We start from the raw sequence: 19,768 nt of genomic DNA on the forward strand, positions 1-19,768 counted from the left end.
CTGGATTTTTCTAAAACTTTATAGTTTATTTAAAATATGCATATAGTAACATATGCCATTGCCTATTAATACATCTATTTAACGGATGCTTAAGCACGCATATATTTTTGACAATGTTCTAATACATTTTATACTAAATTAAAGTTTCTAATTGTATACTAGCTGGGCCGTTAAATTCTTTTAGTATTCTTTAAAGTGTCTGCTTACATATGCACTGGCCTGCAAGTATTTTATTTAAACACTTTTTCTTTTACATTTCTGATGTTATTCCATCACAAGTCTCATACGCTTTATCCTAAGCTTGGGAGTGAGCAGCGGCATGGATGATGTGTCGCGCAGTGAATAGTTCATTCTTCTAAGTGCACAGTATATAGCGTTTAAACACACAACCTTTCCTGTTTTCTCCTGAAGAAGGCGGGCTAGTTCCGGCAGCGAAAGTGAGGAGTCATTCATTAGATTCTCCTTTAGAAAAAGCTGGTCCAATTTAGACAGGTGTTTCTGCCGGCCAGACCCTTCCTTCCTAACTACAGTGCCGCATTTAAGATATCTGCTCACAACCCTCTTCACAGTGGAATATACAGCAGGAAGAGTTCTTGCTATCTCTATGCGCGACTTTCCGGCTTTAAACAGCGCGATTATCTGATGTCTTCTGGCCTCTTCGGAGTATACGTGTTTTTTATTGCACACGGTCTGTTTTTTCTCTCTTTTTAACACCATGGTGCTCTAAATTTTTATTATAGATAAAGGCAAAGCGCCATTTTGATTTTATGAATACAAGATTCTCACACTGTTGACCGGCCATGAATATACTATTTAAGAGCAAACAAACTAAAAATTCAATAATATGCCAGAATATACTAGTGCACTCAAATATAATAATGCATTACAGTATACACTGATATATTTCCTGTTTCTATAAATATTCAGTGTTAATGCAGACGCTAGAGGGTATTTATACTGCCGATTTTTATGGCAGAGTATGAGACGAGCATAAAAGTTCTATATAAGCATAAATCAACAAGTACTGTGCAATATAGATTTAAATTAGTTATGCTTTAAGGAGATCTGAAATTGCTTTTCGGGCTGTTAAATTCCAAAATAGATAATTCTACCTTAAATACTGACAATACACGTACATAGCCCATGTACAAAATAATATTAATTAAAACCCAGCTAGATATTTCTGCAAGTCCGCCCTAGTGCTTAAATCTGCACTTTACATAAAGAAAACTAGCAAAAAGTGCAAAACTAAGAAATATACAAAATTTTCTTTCTGGTTAGTATATTCATTAGCTATTCTTGAATAATGTTGCCGGCTAGTTGAGCAGCGCGTATGTACTTGGTTTCCGTTATAAATAATACTTTTTAGCTAGAATTTATAAAATTTGCTAGTAAGTAAATATTTTCATTTTTATTTTATCCCTGCATGAAGATAAATCCAAATACAGTACAGCCAATAGAAGGTAAACCATACGGAAACGGCACCATCTTCGGAAAGGAGAGAGGTCACAACACCACCAAAATTATTTCTAGATCCGAGCACAAGAGAATCATTAAACAGAACCCATCCGAGTTTGCCAAAATAGCCATGGAAAAGTCAGCACTAGCTAGAAACATAGCAAAGGAGATCTGCGGACTGGCCCCATACGAAAAGAAGGCCATAGACTTTGGAAGAAGAGGAGAAGAAAAGAAGATGAGAAAATTCTTAAAGAAGAGACTGGGAAGCTTAAAGAGTGCCAAGATCAGACAAGAGAGATTATTATCTGAAATGAGACATATGAATTAATAAAGAGACTCTAATCTAACGATCATTTAGCATTCTGTGGTAGAAAAGCCTGGATATTCGCTGTTAACAAAAAAGCTTCTTATATGTTTTATTTAAAGCAAATGGATTAATTACAAGAAAAAGTATACATGACCAGTAATTCAATGCCATCAAACAGTATCTTGGTAAGATGAAAGTGCATTGGTGTAAGCCTCTGTAATGATTGTGTAAACGGTTTTAGCAAGCGAAGAGACATCGCTCAGCTGGAATGCATTGTGAAACACAAATAAAACTGAGGGATTGGGATATTCTGAGAGCCGAGCATAAATGCCTTCATTTATTAGGCCGGTGTGAATTTCTGAAAAAACAGTTGATGGGTCTGGGTGGTCATCTTGCAGAATTATTCTAGCAATTGGTGTAAATTGGTCTGTTTTTGCTCTAAATGGAATTGTTTTAGAAAGCCGGTTGAACTCAGACTGAAATCTTTTAGCAGCATCTTGGTTAATTAGAGAGTTTTTCTCTCGAAGAACGTTTGAAACAAACTTTGGGGATTTGATGGTTTTCTTGGCTGGATAGTCAATAGCAGGCGTGTACTGGGACTCTTCTGATGATGATTCAGACACAGACTGCGTTACGAAGCCAATCTGAGACTCTTCCCACTCAATTACAGAGGTCATGTTAAGAAGAGCAGCCTGTGACAGATACGCGGGCAATGAGGCAGAGAAGCAATAGGCCAAACTACTAAGCCTTTGTAGATCCGATGCCTCTTTCGAACCAACGCAGAATCCGCCAGCCGATCCAAATCCAGTTGAGAGAGAACCAATTCGTAAATCAACTTGTAGTGGATTTGCACCAAAGAACCCAACAGCTCCAGTGCTTCCCAGCATGGGCAGACTAACTGACTCATCAAGAATCAAAAATGCCTTGTGGTGTGAGCGTGCCTTGACTATAGCAGCAATGTCGGCAGTTTCTCCAGTCTCTTCAAAGACTCCTTCAGTAATGATGAACTTCTTATTCTTGAGAGAGCCCTCCATGGCCAGCTTAAGATTCAAGTCAGAGGTAGAGGAGTAAGAAATTGCTTTGGCCTTGGATGAATAAATACCCCGCCGTATACTAATAGATGATCTGTGGTCATATAAAATCACATCGTCTCTTTTACAAAAGCACTTTATAACACTTGCTATTGCAAGCAAAGAGTGCGCATACAGCACGGCTCCCTCCACACCCAGTGACTCGGCCAGCATTTTTTCCAGCTCCAAATGAATATCAATAGTACCATAGAAGCCTCTTGGTCCACAGGTCCCTACGCCATATTCTTCAATGATATCTGAGAGTACCTTTAGCTTTTCCTTTTTTTGCTGTGCTGTTTCAATTGGCAAAGGATTATCCTCTGGCACTTTAACAGTGCTGCTGAAAAGAAATGGATTAAAGGTAGACAGAATATACTTAGGGTCCTTGCACTTGTCTGGCACATTGATGCCTTCTGACATGCCTAGCTCCTTCGGCTCCCATTCATCAATCAACTGCTCTGCCTCTTCTGGCGAAAGAATAACATCATTTGACGATTTCTTTCGATTAAATGCATATCTTAGCACTATTCCAAGCAGCAGTATTTCGATTAATATTCGAACAGGACTGCTCTGATACGGATCTTTAATCATCTTCCACACATCCTGAATAAACATAAATGCAGATGTAAACAAATACAAATTATACATTTCTTAAATAGAATGGCCCATCCTGTCTCTGGTTAAAGAATGCCAAGCACCATCCAAAACAATAGAGCAAACTCATCGTAGAATCCTACTGCACGGGTTACCAGCGCTTTGTATTAAAGAAATAGGCAACAGCTACCGAGTCCACGGCAGACCAGGCCAACTGCACATAGCAGACCAGATTCTAGACTGGGTGTAATTATTAGGTATTAATGTATGCTACTCCTTTTTGTTTATTTTTATTCTAGTTATATAAAGATCCTTTTTATATTAAATGTTCAAGTTATTAGTAAAAAGATTAATAGATGTGTGGTAAACAAAAAAAGCAAAAACAGTTACAACGAGCATGTGTTGGTACAGCCCATAGATTGTGACTGTGGTTTAGCAAAGTAAATAATATCTGATAAAATTATATTCTGACAAGAAAAATAAGCCTATGCAGGTGAAATTATTGCACTGGAAGGTTGCTATAGAACAGCACAGCATATTAACAGCAGTTAATAGTGTAATCTTAGTTTATTTCGAATTCTTACAGATAATAGTAAAAAGACTTTTCTCTATAGTTCATTTCAGATGGATCTATAAAGTAAAGATCCTCTTGCTGCATATCTGTAAGAGAAGATGGCTCTTCTTTAGACTGTTCATAGTTCTTTTTTGTCTTGTAAGACTCAACAGCTTTTCTGAGTATTGTCACTTTGTCAGTGGCCTTTACTGCATTCCAAAAGGCGGTGTTGTCTACGTTTAAAAAAGCCAGCTTTACTGCTAAGACATTATCCTCATTCATGTTCTCCCACTTACCAAGCCCAAACGACTGGTCATCAAACTCACCGCTGAAAACAGAGTATTTTAACTTGAAGTCACTGTCAATCTTGTCATAGTCAATTGTTTCTATGTCTATTCTGACCTTGCACCTCTTAGAAATACCTTTTTGTGTCCATGTGATACTAACTGCGCTAGGTGAGTTGACTGTGCTATTCTCTGGCTGTCTTTTTCTGAGAGTTCCTTCATTCATTTTTTTCATGCGAACAACTCTTCTTGAGCTAGTTGATCTATGTAGGTTTCTGAATGAGTCAACTGCCCGCTGAACAATACCCTTCTTTCCATAAAGAAGAGTAGGATTCAGGGCAGTAAGCTTCCATGCAAGCTTGTTGACCTCAGTTTCATACTCCCATCTGTTTCCTAAATACCTTTCCTGCTGCACATTTGCCCGTGGGTAAACACTGTTGTCCATTTTAAATTTTTCAGTCATTTTGTCAATGTCTACGTTTTCTATGTCATATTTTATAGAAAACTCCACCTCTTCTATTCCAGTGTCTCCCTTGCCTTCTTCTGACATTTTAGTTGGATATTTAAAGCACAGCCGGTTTTCTCCACCTACCATCTTTATATGCGGCTGTGATGCCGGCCTATTCACTATTCTCCTGGTTGAGGCTCTTTTTTCTTTTTTGCTGCTTTTTAAGTCTTTGCTGTCTTCTTCTCTATCTTCATACAGAAGCCCATAATTTGTCTCTTCACTAGACAGCTCATCGTCCTGGCTGTCTAGAATTCCATTCTTTGAGTTATAATCATATTGTGAAAGTGTTCTTATCTCCCATTCCTTATTTAGTATCTTCTTTTGTCGTCCCATCCCCTGTAGTATAACCCCTGCGTATCCAAAATAAAAAATTTAAAAACGTTAAAACCGCAAGTTCTTTCTAAAATAAATTCTGCCGGTTTCTATTATAAATAAATCACAGCCAATCACCACAAAAAGATTTAATTATTCATCACACATATAAAATGACATCTTTTAACGCTCGCCCTAAAACACACTGCATTTCTGTAAATCATTTATATTTACATATTAATTATATAATTATGATATAAAACAAATGAGATTCACTTATCTTACTAATCCAGAACAGCTGCGGATACTTTATGCAATTTTACGTATATACACTTTGTTATGTGCACTTCTCTTATTGCATTAATATAAAAGATATAACCCGAATATTTGGCGTCTTCTCTACATCCTTTAGGCCATTCTAGACTCGGCAGTGGAAACATTCCCTTGCACTTTGTCCAATAAGATATACCGCCGCGTAATCAGAGATATTCTAGTCTAATATATGCGCTGCTGTATTTTTTCGAGATTTATGATACAATACATCATGCTTCCGCCACTTTGTCACCCAAAGTCTAATTTACTAGAAAGTATTAGCCACACGCCTTTAAATGGTGCTTGCAGGCATCTAAGTATAAAATACTCTATTACGATGACAATACACGCCTAAAATAATATTTACATATTATTCTGTTTTTGTTTGTATTGTAACCATAGACCAATTACATTTCATTACAATATACACCAACAATATATAACCAAAAATTACAAACAGAATATGGAGTCAAGTGAGCCAGCAGTAACCTCAACACATAAAGTAGAAGAGACACAGTCAGTTGTAAGACAAATATCCATTATAATAGTGCATAACTATGTTGAAAGAACTATTTCAGTGAATGTATCGGAAGGAATACTTGAAGAGATTAAAGGAAAAGCAAAGGAATTGTTTGGGCTCTCTTGCATTCGGCTAGAGATAGATAAAAAACTGATTACATCTGCAGATCAGATATTTAAGTGCACTAACCCCAAAATAACAATAGCAGGGATTAAGAATAAGTGTGCTTTGTCCATGTGCAGAAACCGGGTTAACTCTTCAAGTGACTTAGAGTGTAAGTTCTGCTCAAAATCATTCTGTATTAAGCACTCCATCCCAGAAGGACACTCATGTGAGAACATCTCAGACTGTAAAGATGTAGCAATTAAGAATAATATTAGAAATTTACTGCACGACCGATACAAAGAGTAAACGACCTCTTAAGCAAGACTTTTTTTTCTTTCTATGAAAAATTGGAAAGTAGTCAAGCCGCAGAATAAACTAGCACAAGAGAACAACAAGCAGCCACAGGATCTAAAGAAGTCTCTTTTAAGAAACAAGAAAGCAAAGAAGAGCCGCTTTACAGGAATTGGGGCATTTGTAGCAGTAGTTGCTGTTATGTACGCTTTCGTATCACTGGGTATTTTCAGAAAAATAGGCGAAAAATTATCCTCTATGCCAGCTATGCAACCAATTCTTACAAATGAATATTTTGTTCTTCTGAAAAGACTTTTACAGCTAGCTGTGCTTAGAGCAGAGTTATTATTGATAAAAGGTCTTGAGGTGGCAAAGTGCGTTTTGTGTAGAATTTGCATTGGTGCAAACATTATAGCAGAAAAAGTCCCAGGATATGAGAAAGCCAAAGGATTCTTAAGAACCTGTGAACTCTGCAAATGCGGCAAAGATCTTCTTATAAGAATAGAAACCACCGGAAAGAAGTTGTTGGATTCTTTGTGTGATAAAATTAGGAGAATACAAGCAAATTAAGTGAATTCGGTTATTGAATAAATATAAGTTTATCATAAATTGAGCTGTTCGGCTAATGGTTTTTATATGCGATACTTGGCAGTTAAATATTTAGTTTATTGTCTATTGTAAAAGTAATGCTTCTTCTTTTGATAGGATACTTAAAGGAATGAATAGACAGGTAGTAGGTTTGTCTTTATCCGTTTTAACATCAAATCTGCTATTTATGTATAAAAGCGGCACATTTGAATCAGAACATAGTGCTGGAATGTGACTGACCAAGTCAAAAGGCGCGACATCAGCTGCCATTACAACTATGCCATCACCCTTATTTAATAGGGACTTTTGTACGGCTTTAATCCCTCTTTTACACTCTGCCCTTTTCATTATATCTGGTAGAGCACCCATTGCTTCTGCAGAAAGAATTGTTCTACTAATTGGCGCTAGCATAAAATAATTTTTTATGTTTTCGTGTTATAACAGTTAATGTTAATCTTTAAATATTTACTAAAACTAACAGCAGTCATTATTTGCTCTGGCACAATAGTGAATGCTTTTATTTAGAAATATCTTAAGAACATTGCATTAATATAACCCTAAATTGCAAAATCATACAGTCTGAAATTCTAATAAGAAAAAAAGAGAGAATATTGTAAGTGAGCAGATGTTAAAAAATCTGGAATATGGGCCAATTCAGAGAAGGCATTAAACATTATTATTATACTACTATAAAGAGACTATTCTAGCATGAATTATTGTATTCAATTAAGAACATATGCATTAGATAGCAGAACAACGTATATTGCCTATAGGACCAAACTTCTCACTAATGTACAAATAAACTTACTCCTACAAACATACAGGTAATTTATAACGTAATAATAGTTTATTATCTAGTGTGCTATTTTGAATATAAGAAGAAACAGAATAACAAATAGAATAATGATGCCCAGAAGAGTTGTGGTTTTTTTCGCCTTGAAAAGTCTTATTTTTCTTTTTGTTGTTTTGTTAATTAATTTGTGTGCTGTGCCTGTCTGCACATTTGCATAATTAACCCCCATGTGAATTTTATCCATTTCGCATGTATCATTTCTTATAATAGCCGAGAAGTCATCTGCTAGGTCTTTTAGATCTGTTATCCCCTCTAAGAGTATTTCTAATGAAGTTCTTCTTTTTTCTGCTAAAAGAAGTGCCTCCTTTGCTGTTTTATTTCCTAGGGTGAATGCAGACTGAAGAATCAATTTTCCTTTCTCTTTTTCTTCTAAGTGATTCAGTTCTGTGGCTGTTGCATCTGGATTGGCAATTAAGTATTGCTCCTTTAGCCTTTCTTTTTGGTTGGTGGCAAAGCCTCCCTGGACTCTGCCAAAGTCCTGTATAACTAGGCTAAGCCTTCTCAAAAGATTCTGCATAAAACTGTTTCTAGTGGCAAAACTTCTGTCAAACCCGTACCTGTCTAAGTGCCTATTGTTTTCTTCTTTCATTTTGTTTAAGTCCTGCTTTATTGCGCTTGTTCTTTTTTTAAAGTCCTTGTACAGATTCTCCATTGCCTCGCATATTTGGTGTAGCTTTTCTTCTTCTGTGTGCCTGGCTTTTTTCTTGAGAGCATCTGCGATTGACACACACTCTACAAGAGCAGAAATTGTTTCATTTGTTGCTTTTGCTTTATTTAGAAAGTCCAGCAGCTCCGACATACTACAAAAATTAACTCCTTTCTTGTACACATAAAATAGCCAATTACTAACAGACACCTACTAACCAATTAAATTCTATTTTTTCACAGATGATTTGACCGCAGGCTTTGCCCTATCATACAGCCTTGCTGGCATCGAATTGTTCTTTTTATTTGCATATGGCAGTTTATTCTATAAGAATATAACAACTGTGCAGAATTCTATAGACAAAATAAGATAAAATTGTAATTGTGCCTGCAGTTACTATATTCAGTATGTTAAGCAGAACATTTCTGCTAAATAACTGCATTGCACTATATATAGACCTGTAAAAGGCGGATGTAAGCATTCCTAAATATATAAGTAGTATGAACTTGACAGAATCCTGTGCTGTATGTGATTTATGTAGGGATATAGTCATTTCCTTCCAGGAAAACTTAAGGATCATATCTAGCTGAATAAAGAGTATCATAGTAATTCCTACACATAGAATACTATTGTATTCTTCTGGCACCCGGTTTGTTGTTAGTACCTCAATGTACATCAATAGAAGTGAAATAAGTGTAAGAACTATTGGTATAGCTCCCTTTGGTGGAAGCATAATTATCTGGAATACCAGGCCAGCAAGAGAAATGACTTTTGCAATGTATATATTAATCCCTAGAATTGGCTCTATTAGCTTTGAAATAACTATAGAGAAAACATATGCAGAGCAAAAAATAACCCGAGTTTTAAAAACTATTCCAAATATAAATAATCCAGCAATCATCTTGTCTATGCGTATGTTTATGCCTGCTATACTATGAATTGGAGATTTTTGATATACTGCAACTTCAGTGAATGGCAAGATTTTTCTACTCTGCTTTACTGACATTGTATTTAAAGCCGGCTGCAGGCCTTAATATAGATAAGAGTCTGCGTGTTTTGATTTTATTTATATTTATTGCTTAAAACACGCACTGATAAGCATGTCTATTTTCTTTTTTCCTGTGCCAGAATTCTGGCTGCTATTTTTAAACAGTGCATATAAAGTAGTGTATAGGAAATGGCTTCCTTTCAATACATTTGCTAAGAAATAAACCGGCCATATAGAAAACATGAAAGAGAGGAGCTCTACAACTGAAATAACTGCGGAGAAGGAGGCCTTTGAATAAATAGTCATAAGCTGATTGCTCGGCACAGACTGGGCCCGTTTTACCTTCCAAATATTTACCCACTGCTCTATCTTACAGAATGCCTCCATGGCAAGATATGCGCTTTCAGTGACACGGGCTGCTCGAGAGTACCCAGATACAAGAATAACAGAGGAAGATAGCACGCTCCCCACCGATGTAAGTGTTCTAGGAAGGTCCATTCCAGAGTACGTCCACTGCTCTTTCACATCCTGGATGGTTAAAAAGATTCTTGCTGAATGGATGTTCATAAGCGCGGCAGGAGACTGAACACCTAGTGACATTCCCATGCCAAATACTCCCGTACTTACTGCATATCTTAAGAATTCTGTGCTTAGCTTCTCTTTTGTGTTTGGCATATGATGTATGTGAAAATTACTTTTTCATTTAGACTATATTTGGCCGGTCTGGGCCCAGAATATAGAAACCACTAGTTATGGTTCGGGTTATTTTCAGATGATAGTTCAGATCAAGAGAAACGAAATTAGTGTATCAAATACAACAACAAATCCTTAAATGGCAGAGTATATAATGTTTTTAAGGTGTATAGAGAAAGTTATTGGAAATAAAGGTAAATATTGTTTATTTTGTGAAGGATTGCATATTTAGTAAATAGTTTATGCAATACTTATTAATGAATGCAAATAATCTTTTCTGGCCAGTGTAGTAAATTTTGGGTTCTGAACAGCCGTTGAAGAGCTGCAAATTTTTACAAAATTATAGAATGAGTGAAAGCGCCAAGGAAATAAGCATTCAGCGTAAAACAAAGAAACTAGCTACAAACAGGCTGGCAGCACTTAAAAAAGTTAAGTATGACGAGAGAAAGTACCAGACTCCTATAATCACCCGATCTTATGGGGTTGAACCAGCGCCTCCCATGGTTGTTGTATTTGGGCCTCCCTCTTCGGGAAAGACTCTTTTCATGAACTCAATTGTCCGGTGCTATACAAAGCAAAAAATACAAAAAATTAATGGAATTGTTACTTTAATGGCCGCTAAGTCAAAACGGCTGAGCTTCTATGAGTGCCCAGCAGATCTTCCTACAATGGCAGACACCTCTAAAGTGGCTGATCTGGTGATCCTAATTATTGATGCTGTGGTTGGCCTGGAAATAGAAACATTTGAAATGCTTAATCTGCTAAGGACGCATGGGTTTCCTAAAATCATGTGTGTTGTTACAAAGGTGGATATGATAGAAGGCGGCGTGTCAAAACAGAGATCAGTTGTTAAAAAGATGAAAAAGCGCCTGTGGACTGAAGTTTGCAATGGAATAAAGGTCATTCCAATGTCCAAGGTTGTTGGAGGTCGATATTTGGACCGGGATATTATTAAGGCATCTCGGTATATAACACAAATGAAATATAGGCCTTTTATGTGGCGATCTACACACCCATATATTGTGGCAGACCAATTATTAGAGGAAGAAAGCAAAGGAGACCTAAATATAAGTGTTCCTAGTGGTATGAAACTATTCTCGCTCACTGGGTACGTGCGGGGAGGAATTGCACTAAAAAGAAGCGCTGTATTCCATCTTCCTGGAATCGGCGACTATTCAGCAGAAAGCATAACTGTTGTAAACGATCCATGTCCTTTAACAAATGAACAAAAGAAAAAGCTAAGCGAAAGAAAAAAGCCGCTATACGCGCCCACTAGTGATATTAGAGGAATGCTTGTAGAGCAAGATGCGGTGTATTTGGACATAAAGCAGCCAAAGGGCGATCAGCCAGCTCCTGTTTATACGAATGAGGTGGCAGAAAAGCCCTTTTCTCTCTTTTCAGAGCCAGACAAAAAACTTATGCTTGAGTCAGAAGTTCAAGAGGTTTCTCCAGATATGGCTATAAACAAGGGCCTTTCCAATGCATCAGAAGAGCTAGAGAATATTAGTCCGGAGGATGTGATGCCAGATAATTGCATGACAGATAGCGAAGACTCGCTAGAAGAAGAGATTCGCCAGAACAACACGCAGCAAGCTAGCACACCTGCTGCCGATGTATTCTCAATTGAGCATATTTCTGATACCGAAAGCGATGAAATGACTGAAGAGGCAGTGAAAATGATGTTTAAAACCAAACAGGAGGTAGAAGAAGATTATATTGAACGTTTTAATGACAAGTATATTGAAGAGGTAAAAGATAAAAGAGATATATTTACTCAAGAAAAAGAAAAGGTAAAAGATGCAGAGCTTGCAACACAAGGCCTATTAGACAGACACTCTGCAGAGTCAAAAGAGCATCTGGAGGGAATTGCTCCTGGCAGGTATGTAAAGCTTATGATTGTGCTTCCAATGGCTGTTTCCAACACGTATACTCCAGAGAATATATTTATTCTGGGAGCAAACAAGGAGGAAGAGCTTTCCATGACATTTATCCAGGGAAGAGTCAAAAGACATAAGTGGTTTAAAAAGACGTTAAAAACAAAAGAAGCCCACTACATCTCGATGGGCTGGAGAAGATTCCAGACCACACCTATTTTTTCTTTAAAGGATGCAATTAGGAATCGAATACTAAAGTATATACCTGACAGTATGACATGCAATGTAACCTTCTATGCGCCAACGCATCCCCCTGGCACTAGCTTTACCATTCTTAGGAAATTTAACAAAGACAAAAACTTTAGAATTGCTGCAAATGGGGTGCAGTGTGAAATTGGCGGGCATCCTCGTATTATGAAAAAGCTAAAGCTCATTGGGTACCCGTCTGAAATCAAAGGGCACACTGTCTTTGTGAAGGATATGTTCCACACACAAGAAGAAGCTGCGCGGTATGAAGGCGCTATGCTGAAAACAGTAAGCGGTCTGCGTGGGCAAATAAAGAAGGCGGGAAAAAACGGAGTGTTCCGAGCATCGTTTGAGGGAGTTATTAAAATGAGTGAAATTATATTCCTTCCATGCTTCTTCCCAATCACACCCTCAAAGGTATACCTAAATGCAGAAAACTTTGCAGATGCAGGAGAAATAAAGCTTCTGAAGGAGATAAGAGATGCAAAGGGGATGCAGCTAGAGGCCAAATCAGACAGCGTGTATAGAGAGATTGAAGAGCCTAAAGCAAATCGAACAGCTCCCATTCCAAAATCTGTGCTGTCTAAGGCCCCTCTTTCTATGCTTAAAAAGGATGAAGAGAAGGAGGAAATGGTGGGATCAGAAGAAACTATCCACAAGCTCAAGCTTCTACGAACTCTCTCCTTTAAGGTTGAAAAAATGAAAGAGGAGAAGCAGAAGGCAAGAGAGGATAGAATCAATGAAATCATAAAGAGCCGAGAAGAAAAGAGAAAGGTATACACAACCAAAATGAAAACAGAAGCAATGATTAATCGAACCATGCCAAATAAAAAGCATAAAACCAGCAAAACAAAAGATAAAAGACAGAAAAAATCGCCAAAGTAGACACAACATGAAGTATTATTAACCAAAGAGTAACTAATAAATGATTTACATCTATATATCCGGACTAGTATTCAATGCTTTTGCTTCTTATAGCTAAGAATACAACGCATTTTAATTTAGCTATGTTTTATTCTATTTTTAGTTTAAAGTCTGAGTGTGTACACTTTAAAAATATACTAAAATACAGAACATTCAATTTTTATAACTGCACAACATCTGATTATTATTTAAATTATTGAGCATATACATAAATACAGGAGAATCCTATTTATCCCAAAGAAACAAGAATTTAATAGAGAGCTTAATGCAACCCCAAAGTAAAGTAGAACATGCATGGCAGTAAATTATTTAGAAATAGAACTGTTTTTATTTATAACTTGGTATGTGCTGCAGCATCCGAAGAGGTGTCCTTTAATTTGCGAATATATTCCAAAGTCTTTTCGATTTCCACTTGTATTTCCTCTTCTTTCTCTTGATCTTCTTTTAAATAGCTGTGAATCTTTTTAATATTTTCTTTGCATATGTCATTGTCAACATCACTGTTTAGATCAGCCACTCTTGAGTTGTAGGCTGTGTCTATCTGCGGGTAAAAAGTGCCTAACAAGTGGGTGTTGTTCCGAGATTTTTGGTTTATGCTCTCTTCAAATCCCTTTATTTTCTTTATTTCATCTTCATCTATGCTTAAATCATCATCGCTCTGTTCTAGCTCGTTTTCATATATCTTTGTTATGTCTAGCTCACTTATACTCTCCTGGTCATTTATGGACAGGTCTTTGAAAATCTCGTCGTCTTTTCCTCCATAGTCTATTAATCGAATGTTGTCAATTCCTAGTTCGTCCTGATCACTCAATATAGAGCTAATGCTATTAGGAATAACCTTTTCGTTCTTAAATTCCCCTCTGCTCTTTTCCCGCTGCGCCATTTTAAAAAACTTACAGCACACTCATTCACATATAGCCCGACATTCAATTTCTGCGCATACACTTAAATTCACATCCTTCCCCTGAATAGAACGGAGAAAAGATCACTTCCTTATTGCGCTTCTTCTCAAATGAAGAATTCAATCCAATCGTTCATATCACATTTCTATTGGTGTGTGCCCCTTTCCCTGTATATAGGGAAAGAGGCCTGGTGATTTATGGCAGAAAGTGCAGCAGTAGCAGAGACAGGAACAGTATTGGAAAAACCAAACACTAACCCAGCACCAAAGAATGAAGCCCCACCTAAACCAAACCATCCAGAGCAATCTTTGGACAAAAAGGGCGAAGACCAGATTAAGCCAAACAATGAAGAAAAAAAAGATGTGGATGTGCTCAACCCAGCCAAGGGAATGGGAAGAAAGCATATAAAATTGGGAGAGTCAGTATACTACATAGTAAGTGTAGATGAAGTGAACAGATACATGGACCTCAAACAGGACTATAAATCAGATACAATGAAAGCATTCATAGTATATATGCATGAAGAATTTGTATCTGACCTAAAAACACTAAGAAAGAAAAGAAGTATAAAAACCGCAGCATGCCTTCTGGGCGTTCTGTTTGTGCTTATAATTCTGGCTCTTGTTGGTGTTATGATATTTGCTAAGCATTAGATTGCATTATCGTAATAAATCTGCATAAACTTACTCTTTTTTACTGTTAAGCCTTCTTCTATTTTAAATTTTGTTTGCACTCTTTAGTCCTTTTATGTTTTATTAGTTTATTAATCCAAAATTTGCAGCTAGCCTACTTCTGCTCTGCCCAAATATTTTGGCAGCAGCATTTAGTAGCAGAAGATGTAAATATTTTTATTACTAGAAGAGAGATGGCGGACAGAGCAGAGGAAATAGACCAATTTATAAATAGAATGTATGGCGTGGAGAGGGAACAGCCAATTGAGAATCTAATACATTCGCTGGACACTCTTCCAATTGCTCTCAGCATGCCAATGAGAAGCATGGATATTCTCTATGAGGTAAAGAAGAAGATGTATGACTACAGAAAAGTGCGGGTGAGTAAAAAGATAATGAAAAAATTAGTTGAGGTAATAATAAGCGCAGCAAAGACCAACAAAGTTGACATGTGTGAGCTAGAAAACACCTTCAAAGAATCACCGAGGTACGATCTAGATACAAGCAATACAATAATACTTCCAGAGGCCCCGGATGAGACGCAGTATGAGTTTAAAAGTATTTTAGAGGATGTGGAAGAGGGTGCCAACCACCTAGCAGAAAAAACACAGAACTCGCTTGAGCTAAATATCGGATTGACTGACAAATTCATTATTAACAGAAAAAATGAGAGACAGAAAAGGTTAGATGAATTTAAAGAGATAAAGGATTCCAGAAATACCAACATTCTTCCTAGAAAAGATTCACTATACAATTGGAATATTAGGAGTACAAAGCCCAATAGAACAAATGACAAATGCCATGAGATTCTGTCTCGGATAAATGACATAATAGAAAAAAGCGAGAACCCAAATACAACCAATGCGAATGAAACAGTTGAATTTACAACAGACAGGGTTAAAAAATTAGAAAGTTATGAATCGCATTTTAACCAGAAAATGCTGACCCTTTTAAGTGAGCTTTCTGAAAAACTTGCAAAACCAGAAAATGCACATTATTCTGCGCCAAGTGAGGGATCAGAAAACGCATATAAAGAAAAAATACGAGAATTTGAATCTGATAATAAAGATACAAATGTGTTGAAAGAGTCCCTGCCTGTAAGTATAAAAGAGCCGCAATACTCTGGCAATTTAGTAAAATATGCAGGAGTAGGCATGGCAGCAGGAATATGCATGGGTGCCTTTATTATGTTCAAGGCATGTGGTAACTATATGCCATACTAATAATATGAAAGTGTACTTTATTTAGACTAAGCAAATATATACAGCCAAAGTAGACATAAGATCTTATATAAACTACATTGTTGTTAAAGTAATAATATAATAGAATATTATAAAGGTGTTTATAGATTATTTTTATTCTTTATTTTTGAATAGAGTACTGTTTGTCTCGAATCTTTCCCAGTGCGTATTCTAAGTGCTGCTGTCCAATAATTGGATCTTGGTCTAAGGGGGTTTCCTGGAGACATATGTTACCTGCCTCTCTTATAAGAAGGTCTACCTCTGCTCCAGTAAGGCCCTCTAGATAGAGGGATTCGAGGTTAATAGTACTATCAACTGCTAGCTTAGAAAGCTTCTTTCCAAGTATTTCTATGAGCTCAGTAGGCGATGGCGGCAATACTTCAATTATATTGTCAAATCTGCCTGGCCTGAGGAGTGCTCTGTCTAAAATATCTATTCTATTGGTTGCACCAAGGACGTATACTGCTCCCCTGCCCTCTAATCCATCCATTTCAATTAGCAGCTGATTCACCAATGTATCGCCATGCTTGCTTGTGCCAGCATCCCTTTTTCTGCATATCGAGTCAATCTCGTCAAAAAATATTACACACGGCTGGGATGCCTTTGCTCTTGCAAAAAGCTTTCTAATAGCTCTTTCGCTTTCTCCATAGTACATACTTATTAATTCGGGTCCTTTAACAGAAATAAAGTTACAGTGAGTTTTGTTGGATATAGCTCGTGCCAGCATTGTTTTTCCTGTTCCAGGAGGCCCATGCAAAAGAACACCGGCCGGTCTTTTTATTCCAACTTTTAGGAACCTTTCTGGGTATAGAGAAGGCTGTACAATTGCCATTTCTAAAATCTTCTTTATATGCTCCATAGCCCCTACGTCTTCTAGGGAAATTTCTGATGCTGTTGTGAATCCTTCTTTCTTTGCAACCGGCTGCACTCTTGATAGCGCTAGAGATACATCATTCTGCGTAATCATTAATGAACATTCTGATTCGGTGCTTTTCACTGCAGTGATGTTTTCTTTTTCTCTTACAAATCGCTTAACTGCTGAATGCCCTGCTTCAGTAACTAGTAATTTAATGTCCGCGCCGACATACCCTGGTGTGGCTTTTGTAATCATCTGATAGTTTAGGCTTTCATGTGAGGTGCCTGAAAAGAGCTTTTGTATTATTTGCAGTCTCTCATACTCTGTTGGCACCATCAGCTTTATCTCTCGCTCAAGCCTTCCAGATCTTCGAAGAAGTGGATCTACATCGTCAATTGTAGTGGCTGTGGCCAAAACGAGTATTTTCTTTGGAAGGTTACTTATAAACTCAACCACCCGAAGAACCACCCGCTTGTCTGATTCATTCTCTAGGCCTTCTCTTTTCATACAGAACCTATCTATGTCATCTATTAGTATAATAGCAGGAGAAAATGAAACTGCTTTTTCTAATATGGCAGATGCATTGTCCTCTGTTGAGCCACTCTTTGAAATAAAGTCGCTTCTTGTAATCGAAAGTATTGGAAGCCCAGCCTCTTTTGCCGCTGCATTTGCAAATACAGTTTTCCCGCACCCGCATGGCCCACTGATTAGGATGCCACTGGCAGGCTCTACCCCTATGCGCTCATAGCACTTATAGTATTCTAGCGGCATCTTTAATGCCTCCATTATTTCTTTCTTTTGCAAATCAATCCCGGCAAGCTTCTCAAAGGAAAAGGCGTTCTGTGCGACCATCTTCTCTCTTTCATCGCTTACTCTAGTTGACAGATAGTTTTCCCGTATACGTTTATTATAACTGGACATACTGAAAAAATTAGCTAAAATTTTGCATCTTAATGAATGTTTTCTATTCATAGGCTTTGTTTGTTTAAAGTCTTCATCTGGTGGTACCGTATTATGTCTGATGAGTCTTCCTCTTCTTGTATATCTTGGTCGAGGTATCCTAGTAATATATGAGCAATATATACAGTGTAAACGAAAAAGTACAAATACATCAGACACACCACGCTTTTAGGTACTTTTTCCAGCGCACTTGACCCAGGGAGAAGTAGAAAGACCGCATTGCTAATAACAAAATAGCCAAATATGGTGCAAATCGAAAAAATTACTTCAAGTGCAGTTATTGCTTTCTTCATGGAAAAAGACCGGGCTTTTTTGCTATACCAGTTAGTAAACAGATGCAGAGTTATAATAGGAAGAAAAATGATGTAACTGTTTCCAAAGACAAGTATAAAAATTGCACTGCCAATAGCCAGCAGCCCCCCGCAGGTTTTTCCAGCCAAATCACTTATACACATATAAAGAAAAATAAAAATCGAAAGAAATACTCTTTACTGGCAACTGTGATATAAAAGAAACTGCTGCGCCTATCTAGCATATCCGTGATATCTTTACTACTATACTGTCTGCCATGCATGTGCGCACTGATTTAACATACCTTTATACTATTAATTAAAGCGAAAAAAGTATCCCGCCATCAAATGAAGCCCTTTTACTGTCTGTAAATACTATATATTTGCTTAAACATACTACATGGCCCCGTGCTGCTTTACTTAGAGCGTAATAGCACTATACAAAATCATTTATTACAAGAAATTAGTTAATGCAATAGCTGATGGAACTTAAGACTTTTGCGTTATATGTCTGGGCCAATTAAGCAAAGATAATTCATTTCAACGGGCTTTAAACTGTAAATGGATAAGTACTTGATAGATTTTTATTTTATCATTTAATTTGGAGCCATACATGAATAAATTAGCTGTATTTTCAAAAATTATATAGTCGTAAGTGATGTCCTGTACGGTAGGGCAAGTGTCTGGGCAAGCATTATAAAAATTTTATAATTAATTATGCGGAAAATATTCAGTTTTTTTAATGTCAGCAAAGCCAACCGCATTGACACATACGCTAATTTCTAAGCTAAAGTCGCCGCCAACCGCCATGACTATACAAAACAGCGAAATAACCATTGCACAGAAGTCCGGCGAAATAGTTACAGTCTCTTCAGAAGCAAAAGAAAGAAAAGTTCTAGTAAAGGATAAAAACACAACAACAGCCATTTGTGCTGTAGATGGCATTCTACTGGTGGGTGCTCGTACGGGAGAAATTAAATCTCTCTGTGATAAAAAGTATAAAAGAATCTCAAAAAGGCATAGGGGACAGATTATATCAATACACGCGATAAAAACAGAGAATAATGAGACAGAAATTATTACTACCTCGGCAGACCATAGAGTGTTTTTGTGGAAGCTAGATATTAATGAGTCAAAGGGGTCTAAAACTGTTCATCTTCTTTTTATGAAAGCGCTGTATGGACCAAACACCCCAATTAAGTCCACATCTATGTCTCCAGACAAAAAGCTTCTTCTGTGCACAGCAGAGCTAACAGAGACTGTGCGAATATTTAAACTGGAAAAAGACACACAGCTTTTGTTTAATCTTAAAGACGGCCATGCGCTATATGGTGCGTTTGTAACAAACGAGCAATTTATAGTTATGTCAAATCGAAGCACTCTCCATCTATATAATATAAATAAGACAGATCCTGTTAAGAGTCTGCACATACCAACAGAGGATGAAGCATCTGCTGAAGTCTCTTCATTAAAGCTTATTTCTCCAGGGACCGCGGCAATCGGCTTCTCGAATGGACAGATAATTATTGTCTCAATTGCAGAAACCGCAGAAATTTTAAGCTATTGCCAAATAGATGGCATTCCAAATGACTTTATGCAAAAAGAATCGACTTTGTACGTGGCTGCAGGAAAAGAGGAGAGTCATTCTCGTTTCTTTGTTAACAAATCCTTTTTAAACGGTTTTGTTGCTATTCCAATGTAATTTTTAGTTTTATTTTTCTT

At 37.1% G+C, this 19,768-nt stretch overlaps 17 protein-coding genes across 17 annotated transcripts; 7 read left to right on the forward strand and 10 right to left on the reverse strand.

Annotated features, from left to right (window-relative positions):
* Positions 1 to 1,426: 1,426 nt before the first annotated feature.
* On the forward strand, positions 1,427 to 1,793 carry NEPG_00751 (50S ribosomal protein L36e; the record flags this gene model as incomplete). The annotated part of the gene is made up of 1 exon (XM_013203126.1): positions 1,427 to 1,793. The coding sequence occupies one exon, from the start codon at positions 1,427 to 1,429 to the stop codon at positions 1,784 to 1,786; it is 360 nt and encodes a 119-aa protein (XP_013058580.1). The 3' UTR covers positions 1,787 to 1,793.
* A 102-nt stretch (positions 1,794 to 1,895) lies between these two features.
* Positions 1,896 to 3,483, reverse strand: NEPG_00752 (uncharacterized protein; the record flags this gene model as incomplete). Its single annotated transcript, XM_013203127.1, has 1 exon — positions 1,896 to 3,483. One exon carries the CDS (start codon positions 3,481 to 3,483, stop codon positions 1,936 to 1,938), a length of 1,548 nt encoding a protein of 515 aa, XP_013058581.1. The 3' UTR covers positions 1,896 to 1,935.
* A 499-nt stretch (positions 3,484 to 3,982) lies between these two features.
* NEPG_00753 (uncharacterized protein) lies at positions 3,983 to 5,114 on the reverse strand. Its single transcript, XM_013203128.1, has one exon. The coding sequence runs from the start codon at positions 5,105 to 5,107 to the stop codon at positions 4,010 to 4,012; it is 1,098 nt and encodes a 365-aa protein (XP_013058582.1). The 5' UTR covers positions 5,108 to 5,114; the 3' UTR covers positions 3,983 to 4,009.
* A 106-nt stretch (positions 5,115 to 5,220) lies between these two features.
* On the reverse strand, positions 5,221 to 5,755 carry NEPG_00754 (uncharacterized protein). Its single transcript, XM_013203129.1, has one exon. It carries the CDS (start codon positions 5,524 to 5,526, stop codon positions 5,371 to 5,373), a length of 156 nt encoding a protein of 51 aa, XP_013058583.1. The 5' UTR covers positions 5,527 to 5,755; the 3' UTR covers positions 5,221 to 5,370.
* A 106-nt stretch (positions 5,756 to 5,861) lies between these two features.
* Positions 5,862 to 6,329, forward strand: NEPG_00755 (uncharacterized protein; the record flags this gene model as incomplete). Its single annotated transcript, XM_013203130.1, has 1 exon — positions 5,862 to 6,329. One exon carries the CDS (start codon positions 5,862 to 5,864, stop codon positions 6,327 to 6,329), a length of 468 nt encoding a protein of 155 aa, XP_013058584.1.
* A 33-nt stretch (positions 6,330 to 6,362) lies between these two features.
* Positions 6,363 to 6,884, forward strand: NEPG_00756 (uncharacterized protein; the record flags this gene model as incomplete). Its single annotated transcript, XM_013203131.1, has 1 exon — positions 6,363 to 6,884. The coding sequence occupies one exon, from the start codon at positions 6,363 to 6,365 to the stop codon at positions 6,882 to 6,884; it is 522 nt and encodes a 173-aa protein (XP_013058585.1).
* Positions 6,885 to 6,957: 73 nt separating this feature from the next.
* Positions 6,958 to 7,313, reverse strand: NEPG_00757 (uncharacterized protein; the record flags this gene model as incomplete). Its single annotated transcript, XM_013203132.1, has 1 exon — positions 6,958 to 7,313. One exon carries the CDS (start codon positions 7,311 to 7,313, stop codon positions 6,987 to 6,989), a length of 327 nt encoding a protein of 108 aa, XP_013058586.1. The 3' UTR covers positions 6,958 to 6,986.
* Positions 7,314 to 7,756: 443 nt separating this feature from the next.
* Positions 7,757 to 8,554, reverse strand: NEPG_00758 (uncharacterized protein; the record flags this gene model as incomplete). The annotated part of the gene is made up of 1 exon (XM_013203133.1): positions 7,757 to 8,554. One exon carries the CDS (start codon positions 8,552 to 8,554, stop codon positions 7,757 to 7,759), a length of 798 nt encoding a protein of 265 aa, XP_013058587.1.
* Positions 8,555 to 8,720: 166 nt separating this feature from the next.
* NEPG_00759 (uncharacterized protein) lies at positions 8,721 to 9,471 on the reverse strand (the record flags this gene model as incomplete). The annotated part of the gene is made up of 1 exon (XM_013203134.1): positions 8,721 to 9,471. Exon 1 carries the CDS (start codon positions 9,405 to 9,407, stop codon positions 8,721 to 8,723), a length of 687 nt encoding a protein of 228 aa, XP_013058588.1. The 5' UTR covers positions 9,408 to 9,471.
* A 2-nt stretch (positions 9,472 to 9,473) lies between these two features.
* On the reverse strand, positions 9,474 to 10,064 carry NEPG_00760 (uncharacterized protein; the record flags this gene model as incomplete). The annotated part of the gene is made up of 1 exon (XM_013203135.1): positions 9,474 to 10,064. One exon carries the CDS (start codon positions 10,062 to 10,064, stop codon positions 9,474 to 9,476), a length of 591 nt encoding a protein of 196 aa, XP_013058589.1.
* Positions 10,065 to 10,429: 365 nt separating this feature from the next.
* On the forward strand, positions 10,430 to 13,114 carry NEPG_00761 (uncharacterized protein; the record flags this gene model as incomplete). Its single annotated transcript, XM_013203136.1, has 1 exon — positions 10,430 to 13,114. One exon carries the CDS (start codon positions 10,430 to 10,432, stop codon positions 13,085 to 13,087), a length of 2,658 nt encoding a protein of 885 aa, XP_013058590.1. The 3' UTR covers positions 13,088 to 13,114.
* A 343-nt stretch (positions 13,115 to 13,457) lies between these two features.
* NEPG_00762 (uncharacterized protein) lies at positions 13,458 to 14,009 on the reverse strand (the record flags this gene model as incomplete). Its single annotated transcript, XM_013203137.1, has 1 exon — positions 13,458 to 14,009. One exon carries the CDS (start codon positions 14,007 to 14,009, stop codon positions 13,458 to 13,460), a length of 552 nt encoding a protein of 183 aa, XP_013058591.1.
* Positions 14,010 to 14,225: 216 nt separating this feature from the next.
* NEPG_00763 (uncharacterized protein) lies at positions 14,226 to 14,706 on the forward strand (the record flags this gene model as incomplete). The annotated part of the gene is made up of 1 exon (XM_013203138.1): positions 14,226 to 14,706. The coding sequence occupies one exon, from the start codon at positions 14,226 to 14,228 to the stop codon at positions 14,679 to 14,681; it is 456 nt and encodes a 151-aa protein (XP_013058592.1). The 3' UTR covers positions 14,682 to 14,706.
* Positions 14,707 to 14,893: 187 nt separating this feature from the next.
* NEPG_00764 (uncharacterized protein) lies at positions 14,894 to 15,972 on the forward strand (the record flags this gene model as incomplete). The annotated part of the gene is made up of 1 exon (XM_013203139.1): positions 14,894 to 15,972. One exon carries the CDS (start codon positions 14,894 to 14,896, stop codon positions 15,920 to 15,922), a length of 1,029 nt encoding a protein of 342 aa, XP_013058593.1. The 3' UTR covers positions 15,923 to 15,972.
* Positions 15,973 to 16,061: 89 nt separating this feature from the next.
* NEPG_00765 (uncharacterized protein) lies at positions 16,062 to 17,717 on the reverse strand (the record flags this gene model as incomplete). The annotated part of the gene is made up of 1 exon (XM_013203140.1): positions 16,062 to 17,717. The coding sequence occupies one exon, from the start codon at positions 17,715 to 17,717 to the stop codon at positions 16,062 to 16,064; it is 1,656 nt and encodes a 551-aa protein (XP_013058594.1).
* A 47-nt stretch (positions 17,718 to 17,764) lies between these two features.
* NEPG_00766 (uncharacterized protein) lies at positions 17,765 to 18,211 on the reverse strand (the record flags this gene model as incomplete). The annotated part of the gene is made up of 1 exon (XM_013203141.1): positions 17,765 to 18,211. The coding sequence occupies one exon, from the start codon at positions 18,209 to 18,211 to the stop codon at positions 17,765 to 17,767; it is 447 nt and encodes a 148-aa protein (XP_013058595.1).
* A 577-nt stretch (positions 18,212 to 18,788) lies between these two features.
* NEPG_00767 (uncharacterized protein) lies at positions 18,789 to 19,748 on the forward strand (the record flags this gene model as incomplete). Its single annotated transcript, XM_013203142.1, has 1 exon — positions 18,789 to 19,748. One exon carries the CDS (start codon positions 18,789 to 18,791, stop codon positions 19,746 to 19,748), a length of 960 nt encoding a protein of 319 aa, XP_013058596.1.
* Positions 19,749 to 19,768: the final 20 nt, after the last annotated feature.

This window comes from Nematocida parisii (genome assembly GCF_000250985.1).
Source record: "Nematocida parisii ERTm1 unplaced genomic scaffold supercont1.2, whole genome shotgun sequence".
Taxonomy (NCBI): Eukaryota; Fungi; Microsporidia; genus Nematocida; species Nematocida parisii.

Excerpts from the sequence above, each read along its gene's own strand:
- NEPG_00753 (XM_013203128.1), bottom strand. The coding sequence starts at position 5,107 with ATGGGACGACAAAAGAAGATACTAAATAAGGAATGGGAGATAAGAACA.
- NEPG_00754 (XM_013203129.1), bottom strand. The coding sequence starts at position 5,526 with ATGTTTCCACTGCCGAGTCTAGAATGGCCTAAAGGATGTAGAGAAGAC.